Source organism: Cebidichthys violaceus, unplaced genomic scaffold (assembly GCF_023349555.1).
Source record: "Cebidichthys violaceus isolate CVI_PGR_0920_01 unplaced genomic scaffold, fCebVio1.0.p SCAF_66, whole genome shotgun sequence".
NCBI classification, from domain to species: domain Eukaryota; kingdom Metazoa; phylum Chordata; class Actinopteri; order Perciformes; family Stichaeidae; genus Cebidichthys; species Cebidichthys violaceus.
The window spans coordinates 587,274-607,380 of NW_027176883.1; the positions used below are offsets into that span (position 1 = coordinate 587,274).

Genomic DNA, 20,107 nt, shown 5'->3' on the forward strand with positions numbered 1-20,107 from the left:
ACGAATTTGACTTAAGTGAACTTTCAAATCCAAGCTATAAAAGCAGGATGTGCCCGTCACCAGATGAGTTGAACACCTTTTATGCTCTCCTTGATCTCCTCAACAAAGAGTCAGCTGTCAAACCTGCCCCGCCTCCAGAGGACCGGCCACTGTCAGTACCCTATCTATAAAGTGTGCAACAATAAACTGTTCATAAATAGTTTACTAATGTAACCAGAATGTAGCCAAATTGTTATCATTGCTTATTAGCTATTGACTAATTATATACTAGTATTAGTGATAAAATAATATTCCTAATAATTTGTAAACTTTATTAGTTTTTATCTCATTGTTTGCTAACTGTAAAGCAATTTAACCAAAGTTGAATTAACTATCAATTTACAATTTATTAATGATGGTTGTTATAAATAGTTACCAGATTATCTTGTAATCCTCAACAACAACTGCTAACCAGAATTACTGCCTATATAAAAACCCATATGTTTCTACTCACTAGTCTCCACCTGTAGTGATTACAACAGTCTCTCAGACAGACAGACAGATGGACAGACAGACAGACAGACAGACAGACAGACAGACAGACAGTGAGGCACGGCTCTGCACGTCACGGTACAAAGTGCATCATTAATCTGCAGAGTCCCTGTACAGGAGGACGGCACCGTTTGGAAATCACAAGGTAAACATCTTTCAAAATGTAAACGGTAGGACGTGTCGACGGTGTGTTTTGTCTCAGGACTGAGGTGAGTTTATTCAACGTCTCCACGTAAAGAAATGATGTGTTTTAAACTCGTGCTGCCCACTGAGCAATTTGTCTTTGAAAACAGATTTAATATATGCATCTTTTACGTCTATTATTGTCTGTAAATGTGTAGTTTAAATTTGATTTATTCAGGTTTAGCAGACGTCTCAGCCTTCGTCGTGTGTGCAGTGCTCATGTTGAATATTTACAAGTTGTATGCGGTTTTTTTTAAATATGTAGTGATGTTTCTAAAATCGGTCTATAGCCAACAAATCCAGGTTGATATCCGAGCTAAAGCGTGAGAGTCAATGTTGACTCACTGGGTCAAAGTATCACCTGTCCCCTCATTTAATGAGACATGCTATGAAACAGTCCCATTTACGAGGGTCTAATATCAGGCGGGTTTTTTGTGTCCACATTGCGACCATGCGTGTCCGCACACATGGATTAAGTTAACTAATCTGGATTACAGTCAACCCCGCCTGGCGATAACTGCCGCACTGTCCTCATGTCGCGAGGTGAGTTGGACACGAGACACAAACGATGAAAGGCCCGAGGGACATGTGATTTTTAAAGTTCCTACATGGGACTTTTAACTGGTTATGAAACAGTCTAAATGTAAAGCTGGAGCCTGTATTTGATCTACAAAAGTAAACAAGTCCATCAAGGAGAAAACTGACTATTTCTATGCAGTTATTCTTGTTTTTGTTCTGTTTCTTAGAAACTTGAATCCAGCAGAGACCTTCACTGATCTGGACTTGGCTGAAGGTACTGAAGGTCTGCTCGAATTGGAGGACCAGCGAGCGTAATCAAATAAAACAAAGAGAAGACGACTCTCTCTGAGGACTAAATTCACACTGGAAGTGAACCTGTTGGCGAAACCCTGGCGAAAAGGAGCGAAGCATGCAGAGGAACGAGTCGCCTGGTACCGGGCTGCGCTACAGGCTGACTTTGGCCTCGGGGGTTCTGGAGTGTCTGTGCTTTGCCGGCGTGCTGTTTGGCTACGCCTCTCTGGTTTTTGTGCTGAAGGAGGACGGCTACTTCAGTCAGCTGTGCGTCGGCGTCCCAGTTACCAACAGCACCATAACCATTTTAGGTGAGCAGCTGTTTTGCTTGTTTACAAAGTAAAAGGCACACAAATATTTAAACTGGAGCAAAGTAGAGCCAGTACTGTCAAATAAAGATACCTGAGTGGATTTTTGCCACTTGGTGGCAGAAAAACTCACAGTCACAGTCATTCTGCTTTAATTAATGAATTTATTTATTTGCTCAATATTCCACAATATCCCAAGTTGCCTGTGTGTTTCCGTTTCTTTCAGACTGTAGTAGACAGGATGAGCAGTTCTCTCTGGTCTTCACCATTGCCTCGTTCCTCAACAACTTCCTTCACCTGCTTAATGGCTACCTGTTTGACCGATTTGGCACCATGGTAACCAGGCTGCTGGGAATGTGAGTCTTATTTTCCTCTCCTCAGCCACAAAGAAGAAGCTTAAAAACCCCGACAATATACACCCGTGAGCTCACATTTGTCCTTCAGTTTGCAGTTCAGTTATTCCTTCAGTTTACAGCTGGGACAAAGTGACAACAGCGCCGAGATAAAAGCAGGGCGTTTTCAACGGAGGCACTCCCTGCAAAAGCAGAGCCGACCTCATTCGACTCCAGACCCTAGTTGACCCTGGTATGGTTGCAGTGTCAGTATCATCATGTTGCCGCTGTGCTGACTGCTGAGTCGCCAATTTCATTTGGTTGTATCTTTTTCTAATGACAATAAACATCCTTATCTTTATCCTTATCTGTCCATAACAGTTACTACTACTAGTATGAACTATCTGTCCAACGAATGGTGCGTTTAACTAAAAGTATGTGTCAAATAGTAAATATGTCGGAGCGCTTTGTCGACTGTGGTGCACTTTGGACAAGTTCAATATTGATAATCATTTTTGATAAACAAGCGAGGAGCGCTCTGTGTGCAGTCCAGCATGCATCATGCAACTAAATGAGGGTTGAGTTTGGTACATGGGGTACAAGAACGCCCACTTTTTCTTCTTCTCTACTTCCTCGATGCACAGCTGTTTGCGGCCGTTTGTTCTGAGCGTATACGTAATTTGTCTCCAGGCAGCTCCTTAAATTTGTGCTGTGTAGCAAAAAGAACAGACATAATATGACAGAGTTGAATTACTAAACTAAAGGTTTTGCTGCCAGCATCGTTACATTATTGGCTTTAATGGATGTTTAATTGCTTGAAAATAGCTGTCAGCGTTCCAGTGCGTCTTGAGTGTGTGTTCGCTGTGGAGAGTCTGATGTCGCTTCACTAAATTCAGTCATGCTTCTCTCTCCAGATCTTTGTACACCACTGGAACTCTTCTCCTGGCCTTCTCCAGTGCAGGTACACACACACACACACACACACACACACACACACACACACACACACACACACACACACACACACACACACACACACACACACACACACACACACACTAGCATTCGCATACTTCAAATAATCAAGTGAAGTGTTTCCAGAGAGCCGGCTGACATGTTATTTCTTTTCATTACCGGTCCAGTTCCTCTGCTTTGTATTATTTCATATAGAGTGCTGCCGGAATGAGTCAGAAATAAGTTGACTTTATTGCACTTTTAGTGCAAGTCAACGGTATTCTTTTTTTTTTTATGGATTTTTGGTTAGATGCCTGAAATAAGGCATTCCAAAAATGCTGCAGCTAGAATTATCACTGGTTTAAGAAAACAATATCATGTAACTCCAATTCTCGCTTCACTGCATTGGCTCCCTCACTTTCTCATTGAATTTAAGATTGACCTTCGACACATTAAATAACCAGACCCCCCCCCACCTTAGATCAGCCGATAGATACCGGCCTTTCCGGTTCAAAAAGGTGGACCCAAATGCGAGACTTGACAGTCAGGTCAATGAACAAAAATTAAGCTTCCATAACAAAACAGCTGACTCAAGGAACACCATAGCTGACAACCTGAAAGAGGGGAAGCGCACTCCTACATACACAAGGAGAGCAGGTTGATTAGATACAGGTGGAACATATCAACCGAGACAAACGTCATTGTCATGAGCCCATAATCAAGGGAATGATTATTTCTCGACTTGTTAGTAACGTTTGTCTTCCGCCGTCATGCAGCACTTTCAGAGCTGCTTTTCCCCGCCTTGTCCTGCATCGCCGTGGGCGGAATGCTGCTCCTTTTGACCAACATGCAGGTGAATTCTGACTTAATATATCATAAAAACGTACTCTATGTCCAAAATAAATACTATATAGCAAACACCTTTGAACTTGTCCAATAGCTCATAGCTATGGATTTTTGTGTGTCTGTGTTTTGGGAAGGTGGGAAACCTGTTCGCTGCTCATCGCTCCACCATCATCACCCTCTACAACGGCGCCTTTGACTCCTCAGCCAGCGTGTTTCTAGTCATCAAGGTAATAAGTGGAGCCATTGTGATGATTGAAACACACCATTTGGAGTATCATGGTGCTCTGTGTTTCTTTGACGCACACGTGTGTTTTTATCTGAGCAGAAAGCAACACATAAATCCGACTTCTACAGAATTGCTTATCCATTTTTTCCTTCTTCTCCAGGTTCTGCATGAACAGGGAATCTCTCTCCGCTCCTCCTTCCTTGCTTTGTCCTTCTGCAGCATCATACACCTGGCGAGGACCTTCCTGCTGATGCCGAGAACCGTCATCCCTTACCTTCTGCCACAAGACTACACCTACGGGTGAGAACACTCGCTCGTCTCTGAAGCAGCTACACTGTATTAGGGTCGCGCGGGTCATGCGCCGATGAGCCGTGACGGTCGCTTTTTCCTGACGTACAGGTTGGATTGCGGAAGAGCCAACAGTTACGACGCGGGGCAGTTTGACAGGATGAGCGATGGTGTCGTGATGTCACAGGAGTCCAGTGGGAGGGACGACGAGCAGCCGGCAGCTCAGCCCGAGACAGAGGCCCGAGACTCAGGAAAAGGTACCGAGCCTCCAGATTCACATTGTCGGGCGTGGATGACAATGGTTTATAAATAAAACTGCACACAAATCATGACATATTTGAAAATGGAAGTTGACAAATATGGCATCCAACTAAAAACGGTATTTAACTCTTTATTAATATAGAAATCCTACGATCAATAACCCGATTCATTGCACAGTATTTTCATCCTCATCTCCATGGTTTTCCACTCACACACACACACACACACACACACACACACACACACACACACACACACACACACACAAAAAGTACATCAGCGAGCAGCCTGTAAAGTGTGTGTACGACCAAAAGGTTTTAGAAGCCAATTGAGACATTTTCTGGCATCTTTTAGTCTTTAAATGTTTCTTTCTAAAATGCCACTCAAACTTTTTGCAGAACCCACAGTGATGCTTGTGATCTTTTCAAACATCACAAGCAGATATTTGCATTCAACTCTAAAGCACTTGCTTTTCATTTCGTCTCTAAATGTTCTCGGGGTTTTCAGCGGCGAGCTTTCGGAGCTGCGTGCTCTCGTGGTTCTTCCTGTGGCACCTGCTGTGGTTGTCCATGATGCAGCTGAGGCACTACCTCTTCATCGGCACGCTCAACCCCATGCTCAACCGGCTGGCCAACAACGACCCCGACCTGGGTAACTCATTATGAGAGCACAATATAAAAGCCACTGACTTGTGAATGTGTTGGTCATGGATCAACCGATCAACTCTCCGCTCGCTGTTACGTCATCTTTTTGTTTACCCCCCCCCCCCCCCACCCCCCACACCGTATCTCCCTCAGTGAGTCAGTACACCAATGCTTTTGCCATGACCCAGCTGTGTGGAGTGCTGTGCGCTCCCTGGAACGGACTCATCATGGACAGACACAAGGGAAAGCCTTTAGCTCCCGGTAAATAAACGTGTGGTGTTATAACTCTGTGTGTGTGTGTGTGTGTGTGTGTGTGTGTGTGTGTGTGTGTGTGTGTGTGTGTGGTATCATTCTTTCTTTGTTTTAACCCATCGTTGCTCCTGTAGGAGCCACCACGCAGGAGGCCGACCTGCACTCCTCCTCCCTGTCTCTGTTCCTGACCTCCCTGCAGTGCCTCCTGTTTTCGGTGTGCGCCTCCGTCCCTCTCCTCCCTCTGCAGTACTTCACCTTCGTTTTACAAGTCCTGAATCGCTCCTTCCTCTACGGGGGAAACGCAGCTTTCATTAGCATTGCGTGAGTAGCAATCACGCACACGCGCACACACACACACACACCTTATTGTTTGGTGCTTGTTGACACTGACAGATGTGATTCGATGGTTCACCTGTCACCGAGCGCTACTCAACAGCTGTATAACGTCGCTCTGCGCCTCTTCTTCTACTCCGCTACACCTCAGAGGGAGGAGCTACAACTATCCGACCGCTTTTGTATAACTTCGCAGATTTACACTACCGCTTCAAATCCTAAATCAACTAATACATGATGATCTATAATCATAGATTAAGCAACCCAGCAGTATATACAGTAGTTAAATATAGCTCCACCTTTAGCAGCTGCAACATCTAATACAACTAATTATCATCCAGTCATATGATTTATCGTTCTGAAATGGCTTGTTCTGCATTATGAGTACTTTTACTTTTGGTCCTATACTTTTTGTACTGTGAAATTTGAAGTAAGGACTTTTGCTTGTAAGGTAGTATTTATACTTTGTGGTACTGCGAACCCTTCTTTCACAACTGCTAATCACAGACAATAATGAGCTTTTGTAACACTAAACATCCTTTGGTTCAGCGTGATAAGAGACACTAAATCGTAGACATACCTGTGGAAACGTGTCTCTCTCTCTCTCTCTCTCTCTCTCTCAGTTTTCCAGCCTGTCACTTCGGGAAGCTGTACGGTCTGGTGATGTCCATGTCTGCGTTGGTGTCTCTGCTGCAGTACCCCTGCTTCACCCTAGTCAAAGGAGCTCTGGGTGGAGACCCCTTCTTTGTAAGTGCTGAAGAACGTTAGAATGGGGTGAATATCAGATCCTCTTGGGGGACACATTCAGGCAGAGGTTCCGCTGCTCTGGTCGGTACCGTACGTCAACATGCGACACTGAATACCTGATCTTTTACAGGTGGACATTGCTCTGATTGTCCTCAGTCTGCTGGGGTTCATCCATCCCGTCTACGTCTTTTTACACTGCAGGACAGTAGCCCGCAACAGAGAGGACAGCGTCCAGACGGACAACGCTGACTGCTCCAAATTGGCTGAAGCCAATTTATAGTTATATCAAAAAAAAAAAAAGTGTTCATGGTTTACTTGTTTTCTTAGAGGAAACAACATCTTTGAACTTTGCCTGTTTGTCCTTATTCAGACATGTAAACTTGAATTAAAACATTTTGTATAACTTTTTTTTTGTTTTTATCCAAGTGCACTGAAATGTTTTTCATGCTTGATACAACAGGTGTGTGCGCGTGTGTGTGTGTTTTTAAATGTTTTGTATATCTATCTAAAATGTATTAATCATTTAATAATAAAAGTTATTAAATAACTGTTCTGACGCCAGCTTTAATGCACTGTATATATATATATATATATATATATATATATACGGCCACATATTTGCTGTGTTTATAAGCAGATCATGATTCATATATTTTATTTGTTTTTAAGTACAGTGTTTTCTGCATGAATATGCAAAGACTTCAAGTACATCACAGTCTACAGCAATACAGACATTGTGCTAAAAAGCTTCCTCCATTGTGAACACAATGTATTGCTGCATGTTTATGTTTATGTTTCATCAAACACAGTCGGACCGCTCTGGCGTTTCCTTGAAGCCGTGGTCGTGGGAAGCTCGTCCACAGTGTTGGGGAGTAACTTGTTACATGTAATTCAATTACAAAATAAAAGCATTCAGTTACTGAGGGAAAAAAAAGTTTGTAATTCAAATGAATTAATAATACAAATGTCGGTTAATTAAAAAAAAGGGGTTACACTCGAATATGTTCAATGAAATGATTGTCTGTAGAACGTAGAACATTGGTGCTGTTCTCTGTTCAATAAAAGGTTCCATTACTTTCATGAATGAATTAAAATAGTGACGTCACTTATTAACTTATTAAATATTTAACGGGGTCATTCATATTCTGGAATTACTTTTCAGAAGTAACCTTCCCAACACTGCCGCAAAAGTCCGCATCCGGTGAGTCAAACATTTATTAAAAAAAAAATAAAACAAATTACCTTCAGGATGACAGCAGCAGCAGCAGCAGCAGCAGCAAGTGAACAATGTCTCTCAAGTTAAAAAGAAACAGCAGCTTATGTTCGGGGAAACAAAAGTAGCATTCAGTCTTTGGAGTCTTCTTATCATGATATCCTGATTCATAAAACAAAAACAATGAGGCTAAAAGCGGCGACGCGTGGTGAACAGTTTGACACAATGCTGCCGCGGAGGACAAACGATCGACACCGAATCACAGCGTTGTGTTCGACGTTAGCATTGGGCTGTAATCGTGTCCAGAAGAGGTAAGGCACTAGGAGCTACAAGGTGATTCATACGTGATATATAAAAAGAGGGTTAAAAGAACAGTCCGAACTAGACGCAGTACAAAACGTTCCTTCTTCTCTTTAGTGAAAAGTTAACGGGACCCGTTATATCCCGCAGCTTTTGTCGTCGTTCCTACCCGCTCTCGGCTCGCTCTCGGCGGCGGCCATGTGGTTGTGGTGCAGAAACAGGATGGAGTCCAGACTCTCCGGGGGAACGTTGGCTCTCTTCTTGCGCGTGGCCAACGCTCCTTCCTGCGCAAAGTCCCGCGCGGCGCTCCCCGCCACCGCCGGGGCGGCCAGGTAAGCCCGCGCCACCGTGGCCAACAGCGGAAACTGCACCGCCTTCGTCCTCCACCACTGTAAGGGCTCCACTCCCAGCGAAGCCCCCTTGTCCGCTCTGAAGACGGACATCTCCATGTCTACGGACTCCTCCACGGAGCTCTGCCTGCTCTTGGGGGCGGAGCAGAACAGGTCTCCCAGGAGGAACTCCATACCGGAGAGTCCGCCCTGAGGGCCCGGATCCGCCGGCTCGCTTTCATCGGCCTCCCCCGCGTCGCTCTCTTCATCCGCATCTTCCAGCTCTCTGAAGTTAATTGGGCGGGACTCTTTGAGGCGCTTGCTCCTCCGTAGGAAGTCGCTCTCGGACTCCGGCGACCCCGGCGAGGGGCTTCTCTTGCTCTGGCTTTGCTTCCGACTTCTCCTCCCGTCCTCCTTCACGATCCTGACGGCCTCTTTCTTCAGCCATTCGAAGGTGGCTTTCTGTTCCTTAATAAAGCCGAGCACAGCAAAAGATTGAACCGTGAGCGTCCTTCACTTTCCACATTCTCGTCACAGGGATCGGGGATTAGTCGTGTTGCACATAGTACAAGGACTTTCAACAACAGATCAAGTTGGCAAATCACAAAAGAGATGTGCTTTATGACTATGACTTTAAATCAAGTGAAACTAACCGTATATGTATTCATAGACACAGTAATTTCAGATTAAGGGTTAAGAAAAAAAAGTCAAAAGCATTGTAGGTTTGCGGCTCACCTTGTCCTCCATGAAGCCCAGCCCGTGGAACTGGGGATCGAGGGAACACGCGACGCACAGAACTCTGTTGACGACGGGGTTTTCATAGCAGCTCGCCAAGCTCCGCCTCATCGTCCTCTTCACTTCCTTCAGGACGGACGACGAGTCCCCCGTCCGCGGCACGAGGTGGCGGGAGAGCAGCCCCGTGAGAATGGGCTTGATCAGCGACAGGCGGGGGAACGCCTCCTTGGCAAGAGTTCGACACGCCACGTCCAGAGGTTTGAGGACCGAACACAGCTCCTCCGCAACCTTCCATTCAGATCGCGACGCCGCGAAGCCCGCCGAGGACGAGGACGACGCCGCGTTGGAGGTGGAGTTGGCGTGGCAGCCGCGAGACGAAGTGGATTCTGAAACGGCGTCTTCTTTAGATAAGCTCTCAGTTTTAATCTCTTTTAGCATGTCGCAGAAAAGGCTTTTGTGTTTGATGAGCACGCTCAGCAGAGGGTACAGCTTGTTCCACGCTGGCCGGCTGTGAGCCCACGACTTCAGCTCCGCCTGCTCCTGCTTCTTCAGCGTCTGCAACAGACCGTGGGCGTGGTGCTGATGCAGGCCTTTGTTTTGAGCGGGTGGCGCGAACAGGGTTGCGAGAACCCCCTGGAATTGACTCAGGGTCTTGGAGACGACGGAGTGGGACATCACTTCCTCAATGCAGCCCTGCACCGCGCTGAAGAAACACGGCACGGACGGTAGTCCTTCGCCAGAATGGCCGTGCGGGTCCTCGGGCGAGACGGCGTCCTCCCTCTCGAGAAACGTCGTCGAGTTCGGGTGGGGGACGCTTCCCGCGGCCTCTCCACCTTTGCTGCTCTTAATTGGGCCCAGCCTCATCTTGCTCCTCACCTCCCCTCCCAGCAGGACCAGATTAGGCATGGAGACCCCCCACTCCTGAGCCATCACTTTTACTTGAGCCTCCACTGCTTGAAGGCTGTAGTCTTTAACACCACCCTCTGTCAGTCTTTGGGTCGCCAGCGCCAGGTTCTGAAAACTAAAATTGCAGTCTACGTAATGTGCCCAGAGGGTGAGGTACCTCTCGGTGTTGCCCTGCCAGTCGTGCAACCAAACGTCCACACTTAAAGTGACAAAGTGAGGCACTTCCTTGCGGTGGCCGGGAGGTCGCCCGCGTCTCCTGGACTCGAACTCCATGGGAGCGGTGTAGTCCGACACGCCCGCACTATTGCCGCTTCCCGTCTTCTTCCTCAGCAGCTGAGCCAGGCTCTCCTTGCCTTTGGCGTGATGTTCTTTCAGGAGGTTCTCGAGTTGCCACGGCGAAGGCAGCTCCTTGTAGGAGGGCAGGAGGGTGTGGATCAGCCGTTTGAAGCCGTCCCCTTCCACCAGAGCGGGGGGCTGCAGATCCATGATGAGAAAGTTGGAGATGGCGTCGGTCACGTGAGCGGAGAACACCAGGGGCAGCGTGCTGACCAAACCGCTGTTACCCATCGCTGGCTGTGAGCGTTGCTGACCTTTAGTGGAAAAAAGAAAATCAACAGTGAGAGAGCTTCAGGTTGGTTAAAAAGGAAACTTCTGGTTCCTGAACTCGGGTCGTATTTTTTAGCCATGCTAGCGGCCTGGTTGGTCCACCACTTTTGTCCGGACGGATATATTTCAAGACATTCATGGTCCCCAGAGGATGAATTCTAATGAGGATGCACCCTGTCGGTGCAACCAATGCAATTCTTAAAGTGTTCTGTAGTCAACGTAGATAATAAAGCAGCCGGATAGAATGAAATGATGTTTGGCTCTCATGGAAAGCTCTGATCTTTACGATGTAGAACACACCTTCATGATTCCGATATGATGAATGCATCTAGTCTCATCATCAGATACTTTAAGAACAAAAAGACATTCCCATCACCCAGGGGTACCGTTTGCGTGCAGTAATAGTTACCTATTGTCGGAAAACTCCGATCCTTGGTGACGTCGCGCGGCGGTCTGATGTGGTGCTTGCTGGTCAGGTGGTTTTGGAGATCCGCCGCTCCTCCTCCACAGCCCACATGTTCCACACACAGCTTACACACGGCAGTGCAGCGGTCCAGAGGCCGACCGGTGGGGTCCGGCTCCAGCCCAAAAAAGTACCACGGGCTGTTCTGCGTGGCGTTGGGGTTACTCAGCAGCCTCTCGGTTCCAGGCATGAAGTCGTATTTTTCGAACGAATGAGAGCTCGGCGACGGCAAGGAGATCAGGGAGGAGGGGAAGGCCGAGCCGGAAACCGTGCCCGAATCGCTCGCCGCGTCTGGGTTGGACATCGTCGTCACGTCACTGATGACCAGCATGGGGCTCTGCGATTGGCTGTGGTCGGACCAAAGGGAAGAGCTGCTGGGCTCGGGGAGGGTGACCAACTGGATGTCTTGCAGAAGGCGCAGGACCGTCTCTTTGTCTCCAACTTCACATTTCACATTGTCACCTGTACGCCACCCGTCAAAAAAACAAGAAAGAAAGCCTACCGTCAGCAAGAACGACCATAAATCTTAAAGTTTGCTTCGACCGCGTCGTTCCAGTGCGCGAGCGAGTGAGTGAACTTACCCATACCGAGGCCCAGCAAGGTGCCGTAATCCTTGCCGATCCAGACCCGGAGCTCTGCTCCCTCTGTGATGGGCTGGGAAACCTTGTAGTAGATGTGGCGGTAGAACTGGAAGATGACCAGGTTGTGTCCCTCCTCCCTGCTGGTGTACGTTACATACCTGAAACAAAGACAGAAAGAGACAATCTGTCAGACAAGAGCTCTGATTGACTAAAAAAAAAAACAGGAGAGAGAAAGTAAAATCCTTGGATCAGTAAGAAGGGCCCACCTCATCCAGTTAGATTTGCTTTCATCAGAAGCGTCAACGTAGATAAAAGCAGCATCGTCCCTGATCTGGAGATGGGAGCAGTGTGTATGCGTTACGACCAATTCTATATAGCATTCCTGCTGGTTATCAACACAAGTATTACATCACGGACTACAAGTGGATTACCAATGCGATTGTAGTACAAAACCCACAATGTTTTCCCTGTAACTCCATGCTGAACTAGCTTTACGCCCGTTTAAACCCGCGTACTTACAGCCCAGGCGTACTTGAGGTCGGTCGGCATTTGTCCTCTGCACATTTCTCCGACGTACGGCCCGAACATGACGCCCTGCTGAAGGTGACACTTGGCGTACACTTTCATGTCTCCCGTCTGCTCTTCGCCGGAAAATCCCGGACCGGACATCCCGGACCCGACGTCCCCGCACAGGAAGAGGCAGGAGGGCAGGGACAGTGCCGCCCGCGAGGGGCCGCCGTGGAGCCACGGCTCTCCGGGCGGCAGAACGGCATCCGGGACGTAGTTTGTGTTCGAGGCGGTCTGGAGGAAAGGGACGTCCTCGAAGAATTCTTCATGGTTTAAATCCAAACCTGCAGAGGCAAAAAGAAAAAGGAAGAGAAACGTTGTCAAATATGGAATATAGATGAGATATTTTAGTGATAACCCAGACAAGGAGCATCTTTACTGTTCTTATATTTATAGCAAAAGACAGAAGCTTCGAGTTTGTTTTCGATTCATTTTATTTGGTTCCCCCAGCAAGCAAAACGTAGCTTTTTTACAGCTTCTCGTATCCAGGATCATGTTCAATCATTCAGACTTTATCTGAACATTTCACTCAAGACTGCCATGAACTAAGATCATGAATCCATCGCAGCAGTGTGTGCCTGACTGAACTTCTGCTAGGGGTGCCCACTTGTTTGGTGGCAGACCTGCTGGGCCAGATGAATTGCTCTCTTGCAATATCTCGCTCCGCGGCTTACGGCTCCCGACGGACGGCGGACGGTGACTTTGAAGGGAGGTTTCAGACCTGTTTGTGAAAAAAAAAAAAAGAGAGGTATTTTCAGCAGGTGTAACGGGATAAAAAAGGCAAATAAAATGTCAAAACAGGTGAATAAACTCAGCCCACCTGTGCGAGCTGACGGGACTACTTTCTCTTCCCTCCAGCCCCGTGCCACATAGTTGGTGAAACGGTGTGCTTCTGATGCAGTGATTGGTGTAGACGACGGACGTGCCGGCTTCTTTCGACATGCGAGACAACATGGAACCCAGATAATTGACTCCCAAGGGGGTGTGGCTGTACCAAGTTTCATCTGCAAAATCCTTCTTAGGCTGCAAGTAAAGGGCCGCTGCGTCGGACGGGAGCTTGCTGAGGTACTTCAAAAGAGAAGCGATGGGACAGAATTCACTGCCGGGTTTCTCGAACATAGAGCACCTGTCCTTCTTGGTGGGACTTTTCGTCTCGTCGCCGCAGAACGAAGAGCAGTATCTCAGTCCTCTCTTGTCTTTCCTGATTGCAAACGAATCTGGCTTTAGGTTCCTGTTGGCCTGCTTCCCTCTGCGGCCGAAATATACCTGGATATCAAACCAGACTTTGTTCAGAAGACCCCTTGGAGTGCCGGTGTCCATTGCTCGGGAGTGCCTGAGGGTGCGGATATCACGGGGAGACAGAGCCCGGTGGTGCAGCGTTACGTCTCGACCAGACTTTCTAATCTTCTTGAGCACTCCAGAGAACACCTTGTTGGCCGAGCTGAACTCTGCGTCTTTCATTAGGCTCACAGGGCGGCTGACGGGAGGCTCTTTGAAGTAACGGTTGAGTCCAGCTCTCAGCGCGATGTAACTAGCGATCCCATAGAGTTCTCCTTTGCCGTTTCGTACCGATCCGTAGAAGTGTCTGAGCAGTCCGTTCAGCTCCGTCTTCTCCACTGTGGGCAGGTCCATCTGCAGCCCCTGGGACTCCAGCCAGCCGGCGAAGCAATTCACAGCCCACAACGTCTGCTTCTTTGTCAGCTTACTTTCGGTCCTGCTGTCCTCGAGTTCGTCCAGTTCCAAGTCCGACACCGCTGCGTGTCTGGAAATGTCAGTGGCATTCACCTCACACTCCTCCCCGTGTTGTGATTCATCCTCTTCTTTAATGATCGCCCCTTTGGTTTTCATATCGGGCTCAAACCAATCCAGATCTCCACGAGAATCATTCAGCTCTGCATTCATAGTGTTAGCTGTTAGCTCCATCAGCTGTCAGGGTAGCTGCTTCAAAACTCAAGTGAGGGGAGCACAGGTGTTAGTATTTGGCCATGTAAACAAAGCGGAGTGATACCCACTCAAGTGCTGCGGTTCCGGGGGGTGTTGTATGGCGATTATACCACGTTGTTTATCACCTTGTATTGAAGAGACGGTGTCAGGGATTTACGCTAAAGATGGCGATCTGACTGCACCAGCCGCAGCCCGCTCCGCGTAGTGCCTCGCGACGCCCTTTAGCGGTAGTAGAACCATTGTAAACCACGGCCTCTCGTGGCTCATTGCTTCGTTTTAAAACGCTAAAGATGGCGGCTCCGACTGCACCAACCACAGCAGTGTTATGCATTACGACATATAGAATCCATGGGAACATATTCCTTATCAAATTATGTATTATATATGAGAAAACATTCCCAAAGTGTTACCTTCAGTTCGTTACAACGTAACGTTACGTGCATGACTGTTTAGGTGATACCATGGTAACAATACTGCCGTAAAACAGACTTCTAGCGCCGTCGTCTCTTTAAGCGCATGCGTACAAGCTCTTTCCTCAGGTGGGAATCGCGCTACACTGTTACAAATGAACAGCGATGCCCGTAACATGCGTGGGAATTGTTATGAAAGAACCTGACACGAGAGGACTGTTTACAGACACCTGTACTTCGGCGTTACTTACATTGACGCTCGAGTGTAACACAACATCTTGATGATATAGACTCTTTGAATGTGTCTGATCTCAATGCATGGTGGGAATTGAACGTTGCATTCACAGTGACACACTTAACACACCGACATCTGCCTGTCTACACATGCTCCTATATAAAGTACGAATGCTGCCATGCGGTCTTTAATTGCTCCCATTCAAATGCAACTTTATGAACCCCATTGCTGTGCCCCACTGCAATCGTATGTTGTCAGTAAAGAGGTGGATGAATGTTGTATAGTAGCAAAAGGCGGCAAGACTCTTAATGCACATTTTAGATGCACAATGCCTGCAGTGAAAGCGCTGAAATGTGTGTACCTTGAGCCTCAAACAAAGCTCCAGATGTCGTGGAAGAAATGTTCTCGAAGAAATCTGCACGATGTCGACGTCTCAGGTGACTTCTTAAATTCGTGGTATTTCCACCTTTAGCCAGAACTATTTTACGGCACAGACGACAAATGGCCTCCCCGGAGTTCAGAGGTTGTCCCTTATCGTCTGCTTTCAAGCCGAAATACAGCCACACGATCGACTTGCTTCTCGGTTTGCTGATTAGATCCATGCTTCTGTGGTCGCTCTCTGCTTCTCTGCAGGCTGCCCGCTCCGCGAGCTGAGCTGCAGCATTTCCGCAAGAGTTAGGTTAGATAGAAACTAAATCAGGTGGAAAATTACGCCATTATTTTTGCAGCAATATTTTAAATGTACTGTTAATGTATGTTAACGATGATGACAACTTTCTGTGTGGAAAAAAATAATAAAATAGGACACTCAAATCCATGTCATCGTGACCAGCACATTAATTTAAATTAATTAAATTAAACTCTAAAACATACATAAAACTATGCCATGTTCGTATTGTATTTTGAGACAACAGAAAGTCCAAACACTTTAAGGGGCTTTCCTAAAAATAAAAATAAAAACACATGTGATGACAGCCATTAGATGGTGTTGCATGGTCTACCTGCTCTATTTCTATGCTTGCTACGTCTTTATTTGTCGACCAACGACAGCACACTGCGACGGCTCAGGGTTGCCAGGTCCTGTTGTAAATAGAGCTGCACAAACTTGAAGTCTAAAAGCTCAAATAATTTGCTGTGTGGCGATTAGTTTTTGTTCATCAAATTAATCGCACGCTTGTTTGGGGATATGGACCTTCTAATTTTGGGCACAGTCCTGCACAGGGGTCCCTTGTCAAAAATCTAAATAGTATCTTTCTTATGTAGGTTGATGTCGTTCATGCATGCATTTTCTTTAGGAGCCTCCGAGCAGGTTAATATGGACTTGTGCAGGTCTTTATGTCAGGTAACAAGTTACTGAATTACAAGAGTCAAAAGTACAACATTTGAAATGTTGCGGAATAAAAGTACGAAGTAGGAGAAAAAGGAAATACTCAAGTAAAGTACAAGTACCTCAACATTGCACTTAAGTACAGTCAAGTAAATGTACTATGACATCGCATACCATTTTTTTAAAACTGATTTACGTGAAATCTTCAAATCTGGCAACACTCGTGCTCCCCGCTACTGCCACCTACAGTCTGGCTATCACACCGGGGGAGTCTGAGCTCAGTTTCAGACGTGTTGTTGTTGTTGTTGTTGTTGTTATTATTATTATTATTATTATATTAGCTTTCGTTTCAGCTCATACTGACGTCTTGGGAAGTCGAGGTTGTAACCAAACGTCTGCTCCGGTGTTGCTGCATACTGCAGGTAAGCACGAGACGCGCTGTTGATGGACAGGCTCTCTCGTGCGACCACACATTGTTTTTCATGCGTCACCCGACGTGTTTCCTAAGCTAGTCCATAGCGTATCTGTTTATTTCAACTTAACTTTATCTTAGTTTCTTGGCGGTAACGTACAACATTGGTTTCACGTAACGTTCGCCTACTGACGATGTAGCTTAAGGCTAGCCACCGCTTGCAACAATATGGCCCCTCGGACTTGCCGTAGCATGCTGTTGTTTTCTTCTTCGTCTTCTCCGTGGTGGGTAAGTTGTTGCCATGGCAGAGTCTAACTGAACGTACTGCTGCCACACTGACGAGCATAAGGCACGCATACAAAACAAAAACACGGATTAAAACATGGCTTCTTGCCTGGTCCCGGACTTCCCGGCCGTCATGGTTGCTCTCGAGCATTTAAAGGAGCTGGACAAGCAGCTGAAAGAGGACGACGTGCCATTCTCAGCTGAAGCCAGCCTCCACCTGACGGAGATAACTGCTGCTGTCACTGAACTGGAGGCGGCTCGGCGGGCTGCTCGCGAGCATTTAGAAGTGGAAAGCATAGAAAACAGCAAGCTGAGGCACCAAATTAACAATATAAGAGAAAGAATGAGCCGGGAAATTAGGACTGACGTTGCAGCAGCCCGGGCATCTAATGCCGAAGAGATAGAGCAGCTGCACAAAGACCTCGACGCGGTCTCTCGGCTGCAAGAAGCCACCGCGAAGAGGCAGGAAGCACTCTTGAGCCAGAAGGAAGCACTGTGCCCAGAGCGAGAGCGGGTGAAGGCCGAACACGAAGAGGTCGTCGCGGTTCAGAACGAGCAGATCGCCTCAAAGTGTGGCTTGCAGAGGGAGCTGGAGGAGACGCGGGACCGGACAGACGAGCTGAAGTCCTGCATCGCCGCTGTCGAACGGGACAAAGTGAGACTTCAGCAAAAGATGGCGCTGGAGAGAGAGGCGTTCACGGTGGCCAAAGACGACCTGTCCAGAGAGATGCACCGGGCTGAGGGCAACGTGAAGCGGCAGGAGCAGTTGATCGGGAGGAGCAGAGGAGAACTGGACAGGGTCAATGGCGAGAAACGAGAAAGCCATGACCGTCTGGAGGAGCTCGTGGTCGACGAGGCCACGCTGGAGAGCAATTTACGAAGACTGGCGGCCTCTCGGTGGCAGTGCGAGCAGCAGCTGCAGGGGGAAACTCAGAAGCATCCAGAATTGAGGCAACAGAGAGAAGCGCTGAAGAAGGAGTCGCGCGAGTTGGGGGAAGTATTCTGCGTTGCCGTCCAGCGTCTTCGAGAAGAAATTGCCGCGGTGGAAGATAGACTAGAGGAGGGTCGAGCATCCGGATCGCTCTGCGGAGACTCCCTGGCTACAATCTACGAGGTGTTCAAGCGTCACCGCGACGAGGAGAACGAAGCGAGGGCAGAGCGCGTCCGCGTCTCGCAGCAGCTGGAGCGATCCAAGCTGCGGCTGGAGGAGCGCGTTGCCTCTGTAGTCAAGCACAGCAAGGAGACCAAAGAGATGGACAAGCGGATCAGAGACCTCCTGGAGACCGACGCGGTCGCCAAGCGCGCGTTTGAGGGGCATCGGGGGGAGTTGTGCGATAACGTCGAGACGGAGAAGAAGAACGTCGGCCATTTGGAGGAGGAGAAGAGGCGGCTAGGGAGGCTTTTGGAGGAGGCGAAGAGGAAGCAGGAGGAGCAGGTAGCGAAGATGACCTCGGACATCGGCGATGCCAGGAGGAGATACCGGGAGCTTCGACGAGAGGAGGCCGCACTCCAAAAGCGTCAGCCCAAGAGCTCAGACGCCGACTTGCTGATGAGCCACGTGACCCAGTGCGAGGTGGAGTACGGACAAAAAGAGACCAAACATCTCGAGGACATAGAGCGGTGCACCGCAGAGACCAGGAGCATCACGAGGAGCACCGAGGAGAGGCAGAGGGAGGTGGAGGAGCAAGAGGAGATGCTGAAGGAGGCGGTTGCAAAGTGGAGCGAGGAGGAGTCCAGGCATCGGAGACTGAACGCGCTGACCTCCGAGCTCAGGGGGAAGAGAGGCGGTCTGGAGCTGTTGATCCAGGGTCTGGAGGAGGAGACGGGTTCTCTGCTTCAGCCCAAACCGGAAACGAAGACCGAGCTGGAGGAGCTGCGAGAAAGTTACAGGGACGTGCTCGACAGACAGGCCTCTGAGCTGAGAGCTGTAGAGATGAGCATCTATAACAACAGCGCGTCACTGGGGCAGGTCCGCATGGAGAACAGCAGGCTGCACCTCTCCATCAGACAGATGACGGAGGACGCGGACGGAGCCAGAGAGGACGGAGAACGACGCTGGCAGCAGGTTCACCGGTTCAAGCGGGACACGAAGACCTTGCATGAGAGCTTACAGGATGCATGGAGGGAGGATTCGTCGGTAACCCGGGACAGTCAGAATAGAGACGGTGTGCTGCTGGTGTCGATGAGTGACACGCTGAGCCACCTGAGGACCAGGAGACAGCAGCTGGGGGACGTCAGCACACTTCTACACCGCCTACTGTTGGACTTCAGCAAACGACTGGGAGATAAATGTATTGTAGAACAGCCGCCTTCGCGTGACCTGTAGTGTCTGTGTGAATTCAGACAAACCGTGGGTGGAATAGAATAACACAAAGTTGACATTCATTTGTACAAGAAACCCCGAAACTGTGACATTAATGGTGTCACTTATAACTTCATTTCTGTATTGCCTTAATTGTCGTCATTATTATTATTATTATTCTCTCTGAGTCTGTCATCATGTTCTTCTTCCTTGCACTGAAATAAAGAAACATGAAGAAAACGACAACTAACTTCTAGTTTCCTTTTATTAAGGCATCACCGTTTCTCCCAAATCATGTAAATAAAATCAGAAGTTTAACCGTTTCTGTCATTGCGATGCTCAAATAGTCAAAGGAAATATAGAAAACATAGACATTATTTCATGTATATTTATTTACCACGTGGTTGTTTAATAACTGTGGGAGCCAGCCGTCACCTCCTGCTCTTTCTTACCTGCTGCCTGTTCCCTCCATCTGCTGCCATATTGGTTCCCAATGTGTAAATATAACTGTCGATCGTCTGTTCTTCCTCTTCAGACTGTGTGATTGTGTGACCCCCGTGGTCCCTGTGTACCAACCAGCAGAGGGCAGAAGAGGCCGCCGTGTTCCTCCTGTGCGCCCTGCAGCTAGAAGGTTGATCAACGCCCACTGAACACACACACACACACACACACACACACACACACACACACACACACACACACACACACACACACACACACACACACACACACACACACACACACACACACAGAAACATTCCCAGCGCTCCGTGTCGC

General features: G+C 48.1%; 5 protein-coding genes across 7 annotated transcripts in view; 3 read left to right on the forward strand and 2 right to left on the reverse strand.

Moving 5' to 3' along the window:
* Nucleotides 1-591: 591 nt before the first annotated feature.
* slc43a3a (solute carrier family 43 member 3a) lies at nucleotides 592-7,263 on the forward strand. 2 transcript variants are annotated; one of them, XM_068734657.1, is made up of 13 exons: nucleotides 592-676; nucleotides 1,461-1,835; nucleotides 2,059-2,188; nucleotides 3,079-3,125; nucleotides 3,895-3,971; nucleotides 4,099-4,191; nucleotides 4,351-4,490; nucleotides 4,590-4,735; nucleotides 5,247-5,390; nucleotides 5,537-5,644; nucleotides 5,770-5,956; nucleotides 6,592-6,715; nucleotides 6,846-7,263. In XM_068734657.1, the coding sequence occupies exons 2-13, from the start codon at nucleotides 1,643-1,645 to the stop codon at nucleotides 6,993-6,995; spliced, it is 1,539 nt and encodes a 512-aa protein (XP_068590758.1). In that variant the 5' UTR covers nucleotides 592-676; nucleotides 1,461-1,642; the 3' UTR covers nucleotides 6,996-7,263. The 2 variants fall into 2 exon arrangements, with proteins under 2 accessions (XP_068590758.1, XP_068590757.1); XM_068734656.1 differs by having other exon boundaries at nucleotides 652-740.
* A 90-nt stretch (nucleotides 7,264-7,353) lies between these two features.
* Nucleotides 7,354-15,609, reverse strand: LOC137890537 (E3 SUMO-protein ligase ZBED1-like). Its single transcript, XM_068734655.1, has 7 exons — nucleotides 15,366-15,609; nucleotides 12,368-12,699; nucleotides 12,115-12,179; nucleotides 11,849-12,006; nucleotides 11,214-11,729; nucleotides 9,293-10,788; nucleotides 7,354-9,025 (listed from the first exon to the last, which is right to left on the reverse strand). The coding sequence occupies exons 1-7, from the start codon at nucleotides 15,604-15,606 to the stop codon at nucleotides 8,366-8,368; spliced, it is 3,468 nt and encodes a 1,155-aa protein (XP_068590756.1). The 5' UTR covers nucleotides 15,607-15,609; the 3' UTR covers nucleotides 7,354-8,365.
* LOC137890566 (uncharacterized protein KIAA1958-like) lies at nucleotides 12,843-14,759 on the reverse strand. The gene is made up of 2 exons (XM_068734700.1): nucleotides 13,236-14,759; nucleotides 12,843-13,136 (listed from the first exon to the last, which is right to left on the reverse strand). The coding sequence occupies exons 1-2, from the start codon at nucleotides 14,336-14,338 to the stop codon at nucleotides 12,941-12,943; spliced, it is 1,299 nt and encodes a 432-aa protein (XP_068590801.1). The 5' UTR covers nucleotides 14,339-14,759; the 3' UTR covers nucleotides 12,843-12,940.
* Nucleotides 15,610-16,600: 991 nt separating the features above from the next.
* noctb (nocturnin b) overlaps nucleotides 16,601-20,107 on the forward strand; it is a 9,418-nt gene continuing 5,911 nt past the window's right edge. For both annotated transcript variants that reach the window (XM_068734693.1, XM_068734694.1), the window contains exons 1-2: nucleotides 16,601-16,753; nucleotides 19,866-20,107. The exon at nucleotides 19,866-20,107 is cut by the window's right edge. The gene's annotated coding sequence lies outside the window, so the exon portion shown is untranslated. The remainder of the gene's footprint in view (nucleotides 16,754-19,865) is intronic.
* On the forward strand, nucleotides 16,840-19,528 carry ccdc175 (coiled-coil domain containing 175). Its single transcript, XM_068734701.1, has one exon. It carries the CDS (start codon nucleotides 17,126-17,128, stop codon nucleotides 19,352-19,354), a length of 2,229 nt encoding a protein of 742 aa, XP_068590802.1. The 5' UTR covers nucleotides 16,840-17,125; the 3' UTR covers nucleotides 19,355-19,528.

Coding starts and splice junctions, on each gene's coding strand:
- LOC137890537 (XM_068734655.1), bottom strand. CDS start 15,606: ATGGATCTAATCAGCAAACCGAGAAGCAAGTCGATCGTGTGGCTGTAT. Junction 12,180..12,367: donor ACCTCAAGTACGCCTGGGCT/GTAAGTACGCGG, acceptor TCCCATCTCCAG/ATCAGGGACGATGCTGCTTT. Junction 9,026..9,292: donor TGGGCTTCATGGAGGACAAG/GTGAGCCGCAAA, acceptor GGCTTTATTAAG/GAACAGAAAGCCACCTTCGA.
- LOC137890566 (XM_068734700.1), bottom strand. CDS start 14,338: ATGGAGCTAACAGCTAACACTATGAATGCAGAGCTGAATGATTCTCGT. Junction 13,137..13,235: donor AGTCCCGTCAGCTCGCACAG/GTGGGCTGAGTT, acceptor TTTCACAAACAG/GTCTGAAACCTCCCTTCAAA.
- slc43a3a (XM_068734657.1), top strand. CDS start 1,643: ATGCAGAGGAACGAGTCGCCTGGTACCGGGCTGCGCTACAGGCTGACT. Junction 5,391..5,536: donor CAACAACGACCCCGACCTGG/GTAACTCATTAT, acceptor TATCTCCCTCAG/TGAGTCAGTACACCAATGCT. Junction 5,957..6,591: donor GCAGCTTTCATTAGCATTGC/GTGAGTAGCAAT, acceptor TCTCTCTCTCAG/TTTTCCAGCCTGTCACTTCG.
- ccdc175 (XM_068734701.1), top strand. CDS start 17,126: ATGGCTTCTTGCCTGGTCCCGGACTTCCCGGCCGTCATGGTTGCTCTC.